At 33.9% G+C, this 15,760-nt stretch overlaps 1 protein-coding gene across 2 annotated transcripts in view; it reads left to right on the top strand.

The window, feature by feature from the left end:
* Positions 1-35: 35 nt before the first annotated feature.
* The window catches only part of LOC146897984 (uncharacterized), a 46,997-nt gene continuing 31,272 nt past the window's right edge, over positions 36-15,760 (top strand). The window contains exons 1-5 of one of the 2 annotated variants that reach the window (XM_085735386.1): positions 36-337; positions 7,056-10,119; positions 10,335-10,568; positions 11,332-12,036; positions 12,325-13,182. In XM_085735386.1, the coding sequence (XP_085591512.1) occupies positions 7,078-10,119; positions 10,335-10,568; positions 11,332-12,036; positions 12,325-13,182 (4,839 nt within the window). In that variant the 5' untranslated portion in view covers positions 36-337; positions 7,056-7,077. Of the gene's footprint in view, positions 338-6,244; positions 6,684-7,055; positions 10,120-10,334; positions 10,569-11,331; positions 12,037-12,324; positions 13,183-15,760 lie in introns of those variants that run through there. The other variant, XM_085735385.1, reaches the window with a different exon arrangement.

The following is a 15,760-nucleotide window of genomic DNA, read 5'->3' as shown; positions in this document are numbered from 1 at the left end:
CCCTTTTCTTAAGGCCCCCCCACTTATGTCAGGTCAGGTTGTAGCACGTGAAAGTGAACAAAGGAAAATTATTGTGTTGATAGTACTTGTTTTTACCCTCAACGCATATATCAATGTGATAGTGAACAAAGGAAAATTATTGTGTTGATACTTGTTTTTACTTTCAACGCATGTATCAATGCTTTGAAGTGATCGGAGGAAAGATTCTGTAGCATTTTAATTTGTGCTGCCTCTTGTAGTTTTCCTTTTTGCCTTCATCACACCTGATCTGGTTGTTGTCGTTGGGTTCACAGTTAGTGAACAAGCAAGGACTTGATCCATTCTATTTGAAGTTCAGGTTTGTTCTTGTCTTACTCATCCTCTTCATATGACAAGCATGCTTCTTGAAATTTTAGATTATTAGTGTATCTACTTGAACTTCTTGAACTTTGGACATAAAAGATCCGTTTACTATGGATTATTAAAATAAAAAGATTTTGATATTCAACAATGTGGAGCTTAATTTATCTTAAAAAATAATTTTGAGCTTAATTTTCAGATATTTAAAAAAACAGTATATGTTATTTTGTATTTGTTTACTTTGATGAAAACATTTTTCTAAAACCTATTATAAAAATTATTTTTTGGAGAAGATAATGAAAACAACTTCTCATCTGAAGCAATTTTATAATAAACTAATGAAAATTCATATGTTTTTGAAAATTTATAATAAACTGATGAAAACTTTAAAATTATTTGATTTGTTTTAAAAAAGCAATCTTTTTACAAAAAAAAAACTGTAACTAGTGGCTCAAAATCTATAGATTCGTTAAAAAAATTAACAAAAACAAAACAATATTCATTCATTCAAATCGATAGAGTGCGTTATTCAACACCGCTAAAAACGTAAAGGGTGAATCTGTGAACCAACTCAAAACATCTAAGTTAATAGCATATAACGACATAATACCTACAAAAATATATGATAAAATTAAAGTGACAAGAATACCTATGTCGGATCTGCAACGTTGACGCCCAAATCTTTGATTGAATAATCGATAATCAAATGAATACCGCAACAAGACGGAAAATCAAACAACGGCGCACAAAACGACGAACAACGCGCCGCCACACTCAGGTGACGAAATCACGAAGAAAAAACCTAGATTTATGTGAAAATCATTTATTTAGAGTGAAATAGAGAGAGAAGGATGAAGATGGTGATTTTAGGTCAAAAATTAACCCAAAACCACTCCATTCAGTGAAGAAACTGGAAGAGAAAATCTAGAGGGAGAAAATTAGGACCGATTTGTTGTAGAGAAAAATGGTATATTTTAAAAAATAAATTCTCTCAAAAAAATAAATAAATAAATAAATAATTTTTTTTAAAGTTCTTAAAAGAAATTGCACCGTCCTTGTAATATACAGGGATTACTTGACTAAAAACAAAATCGTCGGTGTGTATATAGAATCATTGACTAGAAACCAAATATCATGGGACTAAATATTATAGGACTGAAAAAACAACGAGGACAAAAATAATAAAAAACAATTACAGGGGCCACTTTAGAAACAATAATTTAAAAGTCGAAAACCGAATTTTCCAATCATATTCATACAATTAATTTTCCAATCATCATAGTGTGTATATATGATTGTTTCTAAAGTGGCCACTTATAAATTAACTTGTTTTTTGACAAACTTATAAATTCACTTGTAATTGTTATTTTAGGGACTGAAATTCAGGTTTTTAGGGGCCCAGTAATTGTTTTTTTACAAGGACTAGAAAAAAAAAGATGAAAAGAAGGACATTTACGTGTTCATCTTTTCCCAAAAAAAAATTACGTGTTCATCTTTCTATTTTTATATAGGCTAAAATATAGTTTTAGTCCTTGCAAATATGCCTCGTTTGGGTTTTAGTCCTTGGTAAAAAAAATTTTTTGTTTTTGGTCCCTGCAAAATTTTTTGTTTTTGAAAATAGTCCCTGACCCCATTTTTGTGATGATTTGCATACGTGGCACATGATGAGTGAACCCATTTTGTAGTTTTTGGTCCCTGCAAAATATTTTGTTTTTTAAAAAGGTCCCTGCAAAATTTTTTGTTTTTGAAAATAGTCCCTGGAGGGACTATTTTTGCAAAATTTTAATAATCACTTTATTAAAATTAAAAAAGAGAACATTTATAATTGTCCACACACAATCCAGTCACACTTCACATTCTTCATTGTAAGCACCTATTACTAAGATCTCTCCGTTCTCTCCTTCTAACCATCGATAGCATTTATTTGATTAAACTCATTTGTTATTACATGCTTTTACTTAGTTTGATTTGAATTTTCTTTTGTGTTGGTATTAACATAATGGATTTGGTGATTCAACATATTTTTACAAGTTCAGCACGTAATTATTCAGGATTTCATTCGCTAAACGCGACGAATCTTGTTAAATTGTGTTTCAATCAAGGAGTGGGATGTGGAAAATTAATCAATAATAGAAACTTAATATGAAGGGATGTGAAACACTATAACATGAAACACAATTTCAAATCTAGAATGAGGAATAAAAGTAAAAATTTCATCAATTTTGCAGAGATCTTAGATCTTGAATCAGTGGAAAATTAATTATAGAAATTGTTACTGCCGTCATAGACACCAGCGTAAGTAGAGGTGGTGTTAGCATTAAGAGTAGTGGCGGTGGGAAGGGATACCGGTAGCTGTGAGACATAAAAGTTAAAACAATAGGGAAGATAAATGATTAGATTGTGTGTACAGTTCTAAAAATGTTCGATTTTTAGATTTTAATACTCCCTTTGATCCTTATTATAAAAACAATTGACTTTTTAGGTTCATTGTGTAAATGATATATCTAATCTATGTTTATAACGAGATACATTAATTATAATAAGGATCGGAGGGAGTAAATCTAATGCATTGATTTCATCACATGGTAAAAATTAAAGAGAAGTGATACATGAACACCGTTACGTGGCAAACCATCATGTACACCCTCACATGTGGCATTTTTTTTATTAATTACATGAGGACAATTTTGTCAAACAATAAAAATTTAAGGGCAATTTTGTCATAAACACTTTGCAACTTTCTCTTTCTAACCCTCTTCTCTCTCTTCCATTCTCTGGCTCATCAACTAGCATGTTTCCCTCTCCATTGCTTTCCATATTTCTTCCTCCGCCACCACCGCACCATCGCCGTCACCACCACCGTCTCCACCGACGACGACTAAACCTTTGTCCTCGCTGTTGTCATCTCTCTCTCCCGTTCTCGTTGTCATCTGACCGTCACCACCACCATTCTCGCCCGTCGTCTCAACTTCTCACCACCACCACCACCACCACCACCACCGTCGCTTCAGATCTGACACCATCCTCTCACAACCGAGACCTCATGACTTAGAAACTAGAGGAAGAAGAACAGAAAAACGGATCTGCTCATTTTACTTGTGGTGGTGTTTTAGAGAGAGAGAGGGTGGTTGGAGGTGGCCGGAGGCCAGTGGATGAGGCCGGTGAGAAAGAGAAAGAAAGAAAGGATTGAGAGAGAGAGAGAGAGAGAGAGAGGAAGCCAGAGTTGCAAAGGAAAAGAGGGAAAGACTTGTTTGATTTTTTTTTTTATTTAATTTTGTTTTCTTTTAATTATAAATTAAAATAAAATTATTTAATTATAAATTAAAATAAAATTAATTTCCAACAAAGCACATGATGGGGGGTGTGGTTATCATGTATAAGGAATTCTTATGCACCCTGCATAAGTCCCAGCCCATTAATCGGTAGCACAACATAATTGCTTCCTACACCCCCAAAGGAAACCAAACGCGGGACCACACAAAACAAAACAAAACGAACCAAACGCGGAAACAAACTGAATCATCACCGTCGTTCATCATCATCACCACTGGAATCTTCAATCTCATCATCAACATCGTCGTTCATCATCATCACCGTACCGAAATCATCATCATCACCGTACCGAAATCATCATCATCACCACTGTCATTCATCATCATCATCGTCAATCAAAATTGTATATGTTAGTTGGAAATGGTTTCAAAGTGTTGATTTGGTTCAGTGACAGTCACAAATGTCCTTATTATAATATGTTTTGTATAAAATTATGCCAAAACCATTTTGCTGTGGAAATGGTTTCTGTGAGTTGGACTCCAAAACCATTTTGCTGTGGAAATGGTTTCTGTGAGTTGTACTCCAAAACCATTAGATGTACTAAATAGCAGTGAATGAACCTAACTGCTTTAACAAACTCAATCCTATCGATTCTCATTCTCAAGTTACAGAAGCGTTTTTTAGAACAAACACAATGTGAACCTTTGAATCCGAAATCGGTTCTGACGGTAACAAAGCCAAATCGGCATCACCAAGCTTCAACAACACAAGCTGGTTTTGAAGCCATCAAGAGAACAACGGACTGAACCAAATCAAGCTTAGCCAAACAGAACCAGTCGGAATGGAAGGAGAAAGCAGATCGAAGCCGTAGCATCATCAATCCAAGCAGGGAGAAGAGTGTTTCTGCGGTGAGGAAAGAACCGTCACTGAGTCAGGACGAGTTGAATCAGCGAGTTGAAACGTTTATTAACAAGTTCAACGCGGAGATGAGGTTGCATAGACAAGAATCGTTGAGGCAGTAGGATTATTACACGTGTACACAAAATCTGATGGTTGTGAAGTGTTTATGCAGGGTGCATAAAGAAATGACTTATGCATGATAACTTTTGCCTGCCACATCAGGGTGGTATAAGGGATGGATGGAAATAAAGGTGGTTCATCAAGCATGATCCAAAATTAAACACCTCTAAAAAAAATCCAAAATTAAATAGTCCACCAATAAAGAACTTAATTGATCCTTCACCTTAAACGTCACCCTATAATGTTACTTTTTTGGTGGTGACCGGGGTTTGAAACACAAACCTTGCATATTTTATGCTCCATACCAACTCAGTTAAGCTCACGAGGACCCCTAAAATGTTACTTAAAATTAAAATTAAGTTAAGAGATTATTTATATAATTTTGCTAATTAATTACATTTCTTAAAATGTCCAAAATAATTTATAACTTAGATAGGGTGTATTTGGTAAAAAGAAGCTATAAGCTAGCTGATAGCTGAAAAGCTAACTGGTAGCTGATGGCTGATAGCTTATAGCTGAAAAGTTAGCTTATTAAAATAAAAAGTGTTTGGTAAAATTAGGTGTTCAAGTGGTTGATAAATATAAAATGACGTAAAAGGAGAATTTTTTTTTTTTTGACAAAATAAAATATATTCATTCATTCAAATTGAAAGAGTACATTGATATAATGCAAATTCGCTAAAAACAGAAAGGATGAATATGTGAACAGGCTCACAACATCCATGTTAATAACATAAAACGGCAAAGTACAAATGCCTACACATATGACTATATTTAAATCTCCGGAATAACCATGTTTCCGGATCTGCAACGTGGATGACGCCAAAGTCATTGATTGGATCTGCACTGGATCAAAGCTGATCTGACAATCTGAAGCGATCAAATACCTGAGAGAAACAAGAAAAACAAACAACGTCGCACAAAGACGACGAACAACCAATGTCGCACGAAGACATCGAAATCACAAAATAAAACGAAATAGATGTGAAAATCACTTATTTCAATAAAAGGGAAATAGAAAAACGAGTTAGAGGGGTGATTTTGGGTCAAAAATTGACCCTAAATCACCCTTCTTTGGTGGATGATGGAGAAGAAACTAGTGTTTTTGTGACGGCTCACAAGAGAGAAGGAAAGAGAGAGGAGAATCTTTTTGTATAAATCATATATACAATTTTTATTAATTAATGTATTTCTTTTTAAATGTTTAAATTTATTTCAAAATATTTTCATCTCCCAAATGATAAATGTATTTATGAATTCAATTGACATTTTTTATTTAACCAAACTTTCTTTTAATGAATTTTACTCAACTAAACTTTCTTCACTGTTTATTGTAAATTTTATATAAAATTATTTATTATTGAATTAAGAGTATGTAAAAAAGAAATTGAACAAGAAAATTTTAAAAAGATTGTGGGTAGTTTTTTTTTAAAACGTGGGCAATTGAATAAGAATGTGGGTAGTTTTTTTAATTAAAATTAAATTAAACTATATTAATAAAAGGGTAAAATTGGAAGAAAATATAAAAAACTACTGGCTATAAGCTCAAAAGCTATTTTGAATAACATTTCAGAAAACGCTATAAGCTCTTGAGAAAAACTAAAAGCTTGTTACCAAACACATCACATTTTCATCCAATAGACTTATAAGCTAATCCAAGAAGCTATAACCTAGCTTCTTTTTGTGTTACCAAACACATAGAACACAGGGGAGGGAGTATTAAATAACATATCTTGAACATCCATCAAACTACCTTCGAATGACGTCAGAAGACGAATTTTGAATCAAACATAGACTAAATTTACGCCAAATGACCAGGGGCTGATGCACCAATTCTGAAACGCAGTAAAAATTGGCGAAAAACTAACCAGGTGCAAAGAAAGCTTCCAACGACCTCTCAAAACGGAGACCAGAAGGACAAGGCGGAGTTGAATGAAGGGAGCGGCGTGTGAATTAGACGGCGGGAAGGTGGCGCGTGTGAATCACACACCGGAGTGTGGAATCCCTCGTGGCGGCGCGTTGCTTGACGTATGGCGGCGAAATTGGAGGAAGTATTATTTTTTGTTCAAATTTTTTAAAAATAATTTAAGTATATTCATATTTTTGTATTTATTTTAATTTAGTTGTATATTATTGTGCTAGTTGATCATATAATTTAGAGATTAATCAACCCCACCATACTATGCTAGTCGATTCATTTTTTTTGTTAAGAAGCTAATTAGCCCACCTGAAATGGCAGTGGGAGAATCGAACTTGAGACCTTGAGGATGATAACACTCCCAAGTCCCAAGCCATTAACACTGAGCCAACCCAAGTGGGTTTAGTCGATTCATTAATTTGACAATATTTACTAATCTCATTTATTCACAGTTATTTTCTTGCAAATTATAATCAACATTTTCTTACTCTTTGTATCCATGCAGAAGATGTAGTTGAAGATGAAGCATGGATTGTGTAACTTATTTCTATCAGTTGGCGTCGTCACCTCGTGTAAAAGCGTGGCTAGAAAGACAATTCCTGACTCACTTGAAGTTGTATGGTGAAAGAGATGTGAAGCTAAAACAGGAAATTGATAAGCTGAAGAAAGCGAGTGATGCCATTCAACATAAAGTTGATGAGGAAGTGAATCGATACGATAGAGGAGTTCCTGAGGAGATTAAAGAATGGATAAAAAAGGTGAATGAAACAATTTCAAAATACGAGGAGTTCATTCAAGACACAGATCATCAATTTGCCGCATTTAACTGGCAAAGTGGTTGCCTTCCTAGAGCAGGGATAAGGTTGCATCTAAGTAAAAAAGCACTCAATATTTTAGAGAAGGTTAACAGGCTACAAGAAACAACAATTCATGATGGTTTTTCTTATTGGCTTGGTCCAATGTCCATGGCTGACTTTTTTGATAACGTTAGTTATGAAAGGTTTCCATCAAGAGAGAAAACTATTGAAAAAATCATTGAATCATTGAAAAGCCCAAATGTTAGAATGATTGGTCTTCACGGGCCTAGTGGTGTGGGTAAGACGACATTGGTCAAAGAGATTGCCCGGGAAGCGGCAGAAGCATCAGAAATGGCTAAGATGTTTGATGTAGTGGTTATGGTAAATGTAACAAGAAATCCTGACATAAGAAAAATTCAAGGGCAAATTTCTGACACATTGGGGATAAAATTGGATGAGGAAAGCGACAATGGAAGAGCTACTCGAATACTTAAAAGATTGAAGAACGAGAAGGAGAGCATACTTATCATTTTAGATGATCTTTGGGCAACAATAGACTTGAAAATGCTTGGGATTCCGCTTGTGACTGGCGATCAAAATGGGGAGAATAGTAGGACGAAAACAATGCTTGGGATTCCTCTTGTGAGTGGCGATCAAAATAGGGAGCTGAGTAGGTTGAAAACATTGAAGCGAATTCCATCTGGGAATGTCAAAGAAGGAAAAACCCCTCTTGACCGCAGTATGTCAAAAAAAGAAAAAAACAATACGATGAAATCCAAAAAACTCCCTAGTGCATCCAGTGTGGAAAAACCAGAGGAAACTCTCAGTTATTACAAAGGGTGCAAGGTTTTACTGATTTCTGAAAGCAAACAAGTGTTGTTAAATCAAATGGAAGGGAAGATAGATTTTATCTACTTCATGGATGTCTTAAAGGAAAAGGAAGCAGATTTACTTTTCAAGAAAATGGCTGGAAGTGACAAAAATTCTGAATTAGAAAAACTAGCCTCTCAAATTGCCAACAAATGCAACGGGTTGCCGATGTCAATAGTCACAACTGCACGGGCATTGAAGAATCAGAGCCGCTCAGTATGGGAAGAAGTTCTCCGACAGCTGGAAAGGGGGAAGTTAACCGGAGCATCTGAGTTTTCTACAAAGTTGAGTTACGATCTTTTAGAAGATGAAGAGCTCAAGTATATATTCTTAATTTGTGCATGCATGGGTCCTGATGCATTGGTTATGGACTTGGTGAAATACTGCAATGGTCTGGGTTTTCTTCAAAGAATTCACACAGTAAAGGAAGTCCGGGATAGAGTTTATCTGCTGGTTGGAAAGCTAAAAGTTGCTGGTTTGCTGACTGACAGCTATTCAAGTGATCATTTCACCATGCAAGATATTGTTCGGCGTGCGGCTTTGTCGATAGCGTCCAAGGAGAAGCATGCATTTACAATGACAAAGTGGAAAATAGATGAGTGGCCAGATAAGCTTGAGAGGTATACTACTATTTCCTTGCATCAATGCCATTTCATGGAGGGGTTTCCAGAAAGAATAAAATACCCGAGACTTAGAGTCTTCCAATGTAACAATATTGATTCACGCCTGGAAATACCAAATAACTTTTTCAAAGGAATGAAACAACTCAGAGTGCTCATGTTGACTGGTATTCACATTTCACTCTCGGATTCATCAATTGCATCCCTATCAGAACTCAGAATGCTTTCTTTGGAGAAATGCAATCTAGATAAGGAGTTATATGTCATAGGTGAGTTGAAGAAGTTAAGAATTCTTAGCTTTTCAGGTTCTGATATTGAAAACTTGCCTGTTCAACTGGCGCAATTACAAAAGCTGCAAATTTTTGACATAAGTAATTGCTCCAAACTTAGAGAAATTTCATCCAACATATTATCAAGTTTGTCTGATCTGGAAGAGCTGTATATAAGAAATACCTTCATTAAATGGGGAGTTGAAGGACAAACAAATCCCGGTGGAACTGCTTGTCTTTCTGAGTTGAGATATTTGAATCGGCTGACAACTCTAGACATGGAAATCCGAGATGCTTCCTCTTTACCAAAGAACCTGTTCTTTGACAAGTTACATAGTTACAAGATTGTTATTCGAGATCCTATTTCAGATTCAGAGATGAATTTCAAGATGCCGGAGAAGTATGAAACATCAAGATTTTTAGCAATACAACTAAAAAATGACTTCGCCATTCATTCTCAAACGGGTATCAAGATGTTGTTTGAAAGAGTTGAACATTTGTTATTGGAAGATCTTGAAGGTGTGGATGATATTTTTTACAGATTGAGTTTGAAAGGATTTCCACATCTAAAACATTTGTTGATTGCCAATAATTCCAACATTGAATCTCTTGCCTATCCAAAGGACAGGCAGCATATGGAGAAGGCTTTTCCTAAATTGGAGTCATTGCATTTGTACAATCTCAAGAAAATGGATAAAATATGCTCCTGCAACCTTTCAGCACCCTCTTTTAGTAAATTGAAAGTCATCAAGATTAATCATTGTAGTAGACTGAGCAATGTCTTCTCATTTTCTATGATTAGTCTCTTAACTGTTCTTGAAACAATCGAAGTTTCTGAATGTTATGCTCTGAAGGATATTGTGCATGTGGAAGATGAGAGCAACACTGGGCTCCTGAAGTTTCCTAAATTACGCTCTTTGACTCTACTGTCTTTACCTGAATTAATTGGATTCTATTCCAGTCCTTCAACAGAAGGAGAAACTACAGAAGTAACAGAACTGTTCCATAACAAGGTGAGTTAATAATTTAAAATTGTGGCACTGTTTCATTTATTTTTTACATTTCAAATCCTCTCTTTATAGTTTATTTGTTAAAATCAAAAGTAAAGATTTTTTAAGGTGTTATTTTTATTTTAAAATATCTTTTCTCTAGCAAGTATTAATTTGGCAAAGTGAAAATCATGTCTTTATTTTTTTCTGGATAACACTAAGCATGTGTCACCTGGCAGGTTGAAGTTTCCAAGTTAGAAAGAATGGTTTTGTCCTCAATCCAAATTGACAAAATATGGTCTGATCAACCTTTGAAGTGTTTTCAAAATCTGATACACATGGACGTGAATGATTGTACAAGTTTAACTTATTTAATGTCATTTTCAATGGCTGAGAGTCTACTCAATCTTCAAAGCCTTTTCGTAAGTGAATGTGTGAATATGGAAAACGTCTTTTCCCAAGAGAAATATGAGGTACGTTGGTTTGTTGGATTATATCTTTTTGTATGGCTTCACTTTAATATGGAAATTTAGCCCATGTGTGACTATTAATAGAATAGATTTAATCTTCCTAATTATAGGCTCCGGTGATTTCTCTCATATTTGGTCCTCGTCCCTTCTTCTTCTCTTTTATAATACATTTTGGTATGTTGCTGATGGTTGATAGGTATGAGAAAGCATATAAGAAATCATGTGAGAAATCAGAGAAGAATAATGCTTTCATATTTTATTTCCACGGTCTTGGACTGCTGTTTATATAGGAAAAGGAATTACAATGGACAAAATGACTAATAGTGTCTTATAATGATTAATAATGACATAATATATTCTAATAATGACTAATAATATCCTTTGACTTTTCTACACCCCCTCAAGTTGGTGCATAGATATATGTCATGCCCAACTTGACTATAAGTCGCTCAAAACTAGATCTTGCCAAGATCTTTGTCAAGATATCAACATTTGCTAATTTGAAGTCACATACGTCAGGCAAATAGTTTCATAAACAATTTTTTCTATTTACTCCCTCTGCTCCTACATATAAGAAAAAGTTGGGTCAACAAAAGTCGATGTATTTGAAATAATTTTTAGACCAAATACATCAACTTTTTCTTATATATAGGACCGGAGGTAGAATTGATTTTGCCAGAAATCTTTTCCACGTGCTCTTTATTTATTTAATTTGCTTTATGGTTGACATCTAATTTAATTAACTTGTGTATTTGAACCGCAACAGGGTATCATCTTTCCAAATTTGAAGAATATCAAACTAAGCAGTCTGAAGAATTTGAAGAACATATGGAATTCTAAACTCTCTTCAAACTCCTTTGGCAAACTGGATACTTTGATTATTGATGAGTGTGACAAACTTGACTCCATTTTTCCTTGTTATGTGGAGGGAACGTTTCAGAGTCTATGCAACTTGAGGGTTACAAATTGCAAATCTCTTCAAGCAGTATTTGAACTAGATGATAAAAAACAACATAGTAGGGAAGTAACAAACTTGAAAGATGTTTATTTAGAAACACTCCCACAACTGGAGCATGTATGGAAATGGGGCAAAGATCGGAATGGGATTCTTGAATTAAAAAATCTGCAAAAGTTGTGGGTTCGTGACTGTCAAAGCTTAGAAAATATATTTCCAGTTTCTGTAGCTAGGCGCTTTAACAGTCTTGAGAATCTTGTAATATGGGATTGCTATCAATTGAGGGAAATTGTTGCCAAGAGAGAAGGTACCAAGAGAGACATATCCTTTGATTTTCCCAAACTAACCACGATCAAATTTTCGGAACTACCATCACTTACGTGCTTCTGTCCAGGAAACTATAAATTCAATTTTCCAATACTGAACGACCTGTCTATTGAGCTTTGTGACAGACTGGAACCGTTCAGAAAAGAAACCACAGATGCACAGACAAGTTCAACCCTCTTTTCTGAAGAGGTACCAGTTAGCCTTTACACTCTTTTAAGAAATTTTTCTACTTAATTATTATAAAATAGAGCAAAATTTATTTAAAAGGAAAAATATTCTTAATTACCTGGAATATTATTAGGATGCTATATCTCTCCTCAAGTTAATATTAAGATTGGTTAGACTTGTAGACACACACAAATAGATGTGATGACAACTGAAATAACGTGACAATTTTACATCTCAAGTTACCTCTTGATAAGTGTTTTTGTCTACTTTTAATTAATATACTCTTTTTTCATGATTTATTTCTTATAGGTAATCAATAAGTTGAAGTCAATGCAAATTGAATCATGGCATGCAACGTCATCAAGCAGTTACATGGGGAAGGATAACCATCGACGGGACAACTTAGAAGAGCTTTGCTTATCTAGACTAATGAGCCCTGACATTCTCTATTCTTTCCTTCATAGAAATCCTAATCTGACAAGCCTATCATTGAATAAGTGTTCCTTTATTGATACAGTGCCTATTATAATGCCTCCTGAAATTAAAAACTTGGGGGTAGTTCCGAAGCTGAAAAGCTTGAAGTTAACAGACTTGCCTGATCTTGAGATGTTAAGCTTTGAAGGAGACATAATTCTGGAAAGGATAGAGTTATTGATTTTAAAGAATTGTCCTTGTTTAGTCAATATCATGCCTTCTTCGGTAACTCTAACTCACTTGACAAATCTAGAAGTGGTAAATTGTGATGGATTAAAAAAATTAATGCCATTATCAGCTGCTAAAAGCTTGGTTCAACTCAACAGCATGAAGGTAGTCAAATGTGAATCTATGGAAGAAATTGTCGAAATGGAAAATGCAGGGGTATTAGACAAAACTGAAGAAAATGAACATGAAAATGCAGGGGAAGTTGAGATTGTTTTCAGACAATTGAAAGTCATAGAACTCGTCTCATTGAAAAAACTCAGTTGTTTCTCTAGGAGTTGTGTCTTCGAGTTTCCATCTTTGGAGAAACTAGTTGTGAGTGCATGCCCAAAAATGGAAAACTTTTCTGCAAATGTCAAGAGCACTCCACTTTTGCAAATAATATTTGTTGTACATGAAAAGGAGAAGAAGATAGGCTGCTGGAAAGATGATATAAATACTACAATAAAAGAAATATACCAGGAAAAGGTATGTCTATATGAAGTTTTTGACTATATTTCATTTTCCATTTAGTTGTTTTGTTTTCCCTTTTTAGACTTATTTTAAAGTAAATAAATAAACTATTCTTTTTGGCTAAAATTTTTCTTAGATTGCTAGCTACAACTAATTTGTAATAAAAATAGAGAAACAAAATGAAATGACATAAGTATGCCTTTTTTGAACAAAATTTTGTTTTCAAACAAAATTTTAGCTTTTTAATATATGCATGTATGTTTATATGTATATATACCTTTGGTGCAATATTAATTGGCACTAGAATAGTGTTAAACTTTTATGCTTATTCTTTCAAAAAAACTTTTATGCTTACATTACTTAATTATGCCAAAATTTAAACAATTTATGCCAAAATTTGTAGAGTATAAAAATTCAGGTAAATGTTAAAGAGTCCCACTTAGATAAAATATGACCTGAATATGTGTGAATATTTTACCTTATACCCTTACACTTGTACATTCACACCTACGAAACATAGAAAAATTCCAATTTTACCCTCTTTGATCATATTTCTTCACCCCCACATAGTAAGAGTTTAAGTGATAAACATACCCAGAATTCATCAACAAAGGGATCTAATCATAAAAATCAATTGAACATCACCAAGACGACCCCATAATTCCATCATTCACATAGACCCCGTTCTTGATCATTTTATTATTTTTTTAAATTCACTATTCTATAAGTTTATCGAGATTTATTTTATTGTCATTGTTTCCTTTATATCTTCATTCTTCCCATATTTTATTTATTTATTTTTGTTTTTATTATATTTTCTAGGAATCTTTTTTTCTCCAACATCTTGATAAGTTGAAATAAAAAAAATATGGATAAATTGACTATTGTTGTGGAAATCTTTCACAAAGTGTTTCGGTTTGAAGTAATTTGAATCCACACAACTCTTACCTACAAGAAAATTCTGTGCGGGTGAAATCAAACAACAACAAAGATAAAATTGGAATTTAAAATGATTTGTAGGGGTAAAGGTACAAGTGTAGGGGTATGGGGTAATCCTCACCTCACAAACCGGTGTGTGTTAGGCCTAACCATGATTTCTAATATGGCATCAGAGCCAGGTTCAAGATCCGTCGGGCCACCTTATATCAGGTTTCCACTATCAGGCCTCCCACCATTTATATCCATGCACTAAGCCGAATAGTGTTGGGCATGAGGGTGTGTTAAAAAGTACTACATCGAATAAAATATGGCCTGAACATGTGTTTATAAGTGGGGGTAATCCTCACTTTACAGACCGGTTTTGTGAGGTTGTGTTAGGCCCAACCACGATTTCTAACAGTAACTTTGGGGCAAAGTCAAGTTTTAAATAGATTTGCTATATGATAAATGATAAAAGTAAATTGCCACAAACATGATACGAAAGTGGTATCATTTAATTAAAAATAACCCGTCAGCATCATAATTCATAAAGTCTTAATTTTATACAAAGAACTTTTGAACTGTATACATTTGAGATAATCTTGATTAACATGTTTTGAGAAATTCATTTTTAATACAAATGTTATACACTTGTGTCTTCTATGAAGATGTGTCTCTTCTTGTCGCGTCATTTTTCGGACGGTCGAAGACCCGCTTTTGATTTCACGACTGAACTTTTAATTCTTTTCAAAAGAAAGTGGAAAAAGGTTCAAATACCACGTTTTTAAGGGATTAAGGGTTCGGGGGTTGTTTATATTTAGGGAAGGTGTTAGGCACCCTAAATATTCGTAGTACTCTACGAGAACCTCTTGATTTTACTTAAATTTTGTGCTATAAACTTGCTTGCTTTTTAAAAAAAAGTTTGAAATGATAAAGAAAAATAGAGACCTAATTATCTACATTTTTTATTGATTTGGAAGGAAACATATCCTCTGCCTACGTACCCGTGAAGGATCAAAACCTCGTAGTTCGGGGTAGAAATTGACGTTTGATTTGTTTTTGTGTTTTTTATTGGTTTTGAAAAAAGGTTTGAAATAAAAAGCCAAATGGCAAGTGAGAATTGGTTTGTGTTTTTTATATTGAAAGATAATAGACTCAAAGTAGGATTAAAGTTGATTTGAAATTTGATTAAAGAAAATAAAAATGAACGATCACTTGATTGAAAAATCAAGGTTTGCTATGAAAATATTTTTTGTGGTTTTTGTATGTTTGCATGTTTTTGTTGTTTTGAATAATGATATGAAAATTATATAAGCAGAATGAGAAAAATAATGTTAAGCTGAAATATAAGGATATTTTAAACATGGACCAGAATACTCTGGAGAATGATTATATAAGCCGAAATATAATATTAACAGTTTATTTAGGACCAGAGCACTCTGGATTAATTTAGTTAAACAAGGACCAGATCGTTCTGGAGAATAATTAAATTAAACAAAATATAATATTAACAGTTAATTAGGACCAGAGCACTCTGGATTAATTTTATTAACAAGGACCAGATTGTTCTGGAGAATAATTAAATTAAACAAAAATATAATATTAACAGTTAATTAGGACCAGAGCACTCTGGATTAATTTAATTAACAAGTACCAGATTGTTCTGGAGAATAAT

The sequence above is a fragment of the Medicago sativa genome, chromosome 8, assembly GCF_051527215.1.
Source record: "Medicago sativa cultivar Bolivia chromosome 8, Bolivia_mono, whole genome shotgun sequence".
Classification (NCBI taxonomy): domain Eukaryota; kingdom Viridiplantae; phylum Streptophyta; class Magnoliopsida; order Fabales; family Fabaceae; genus Medicago; species Medicago sativa.
The sequence above is the reverse complement of the archived record's forward strand: the minus strand, read 5'-3'. Positions and strand labels throughout refer to the sequence as shown.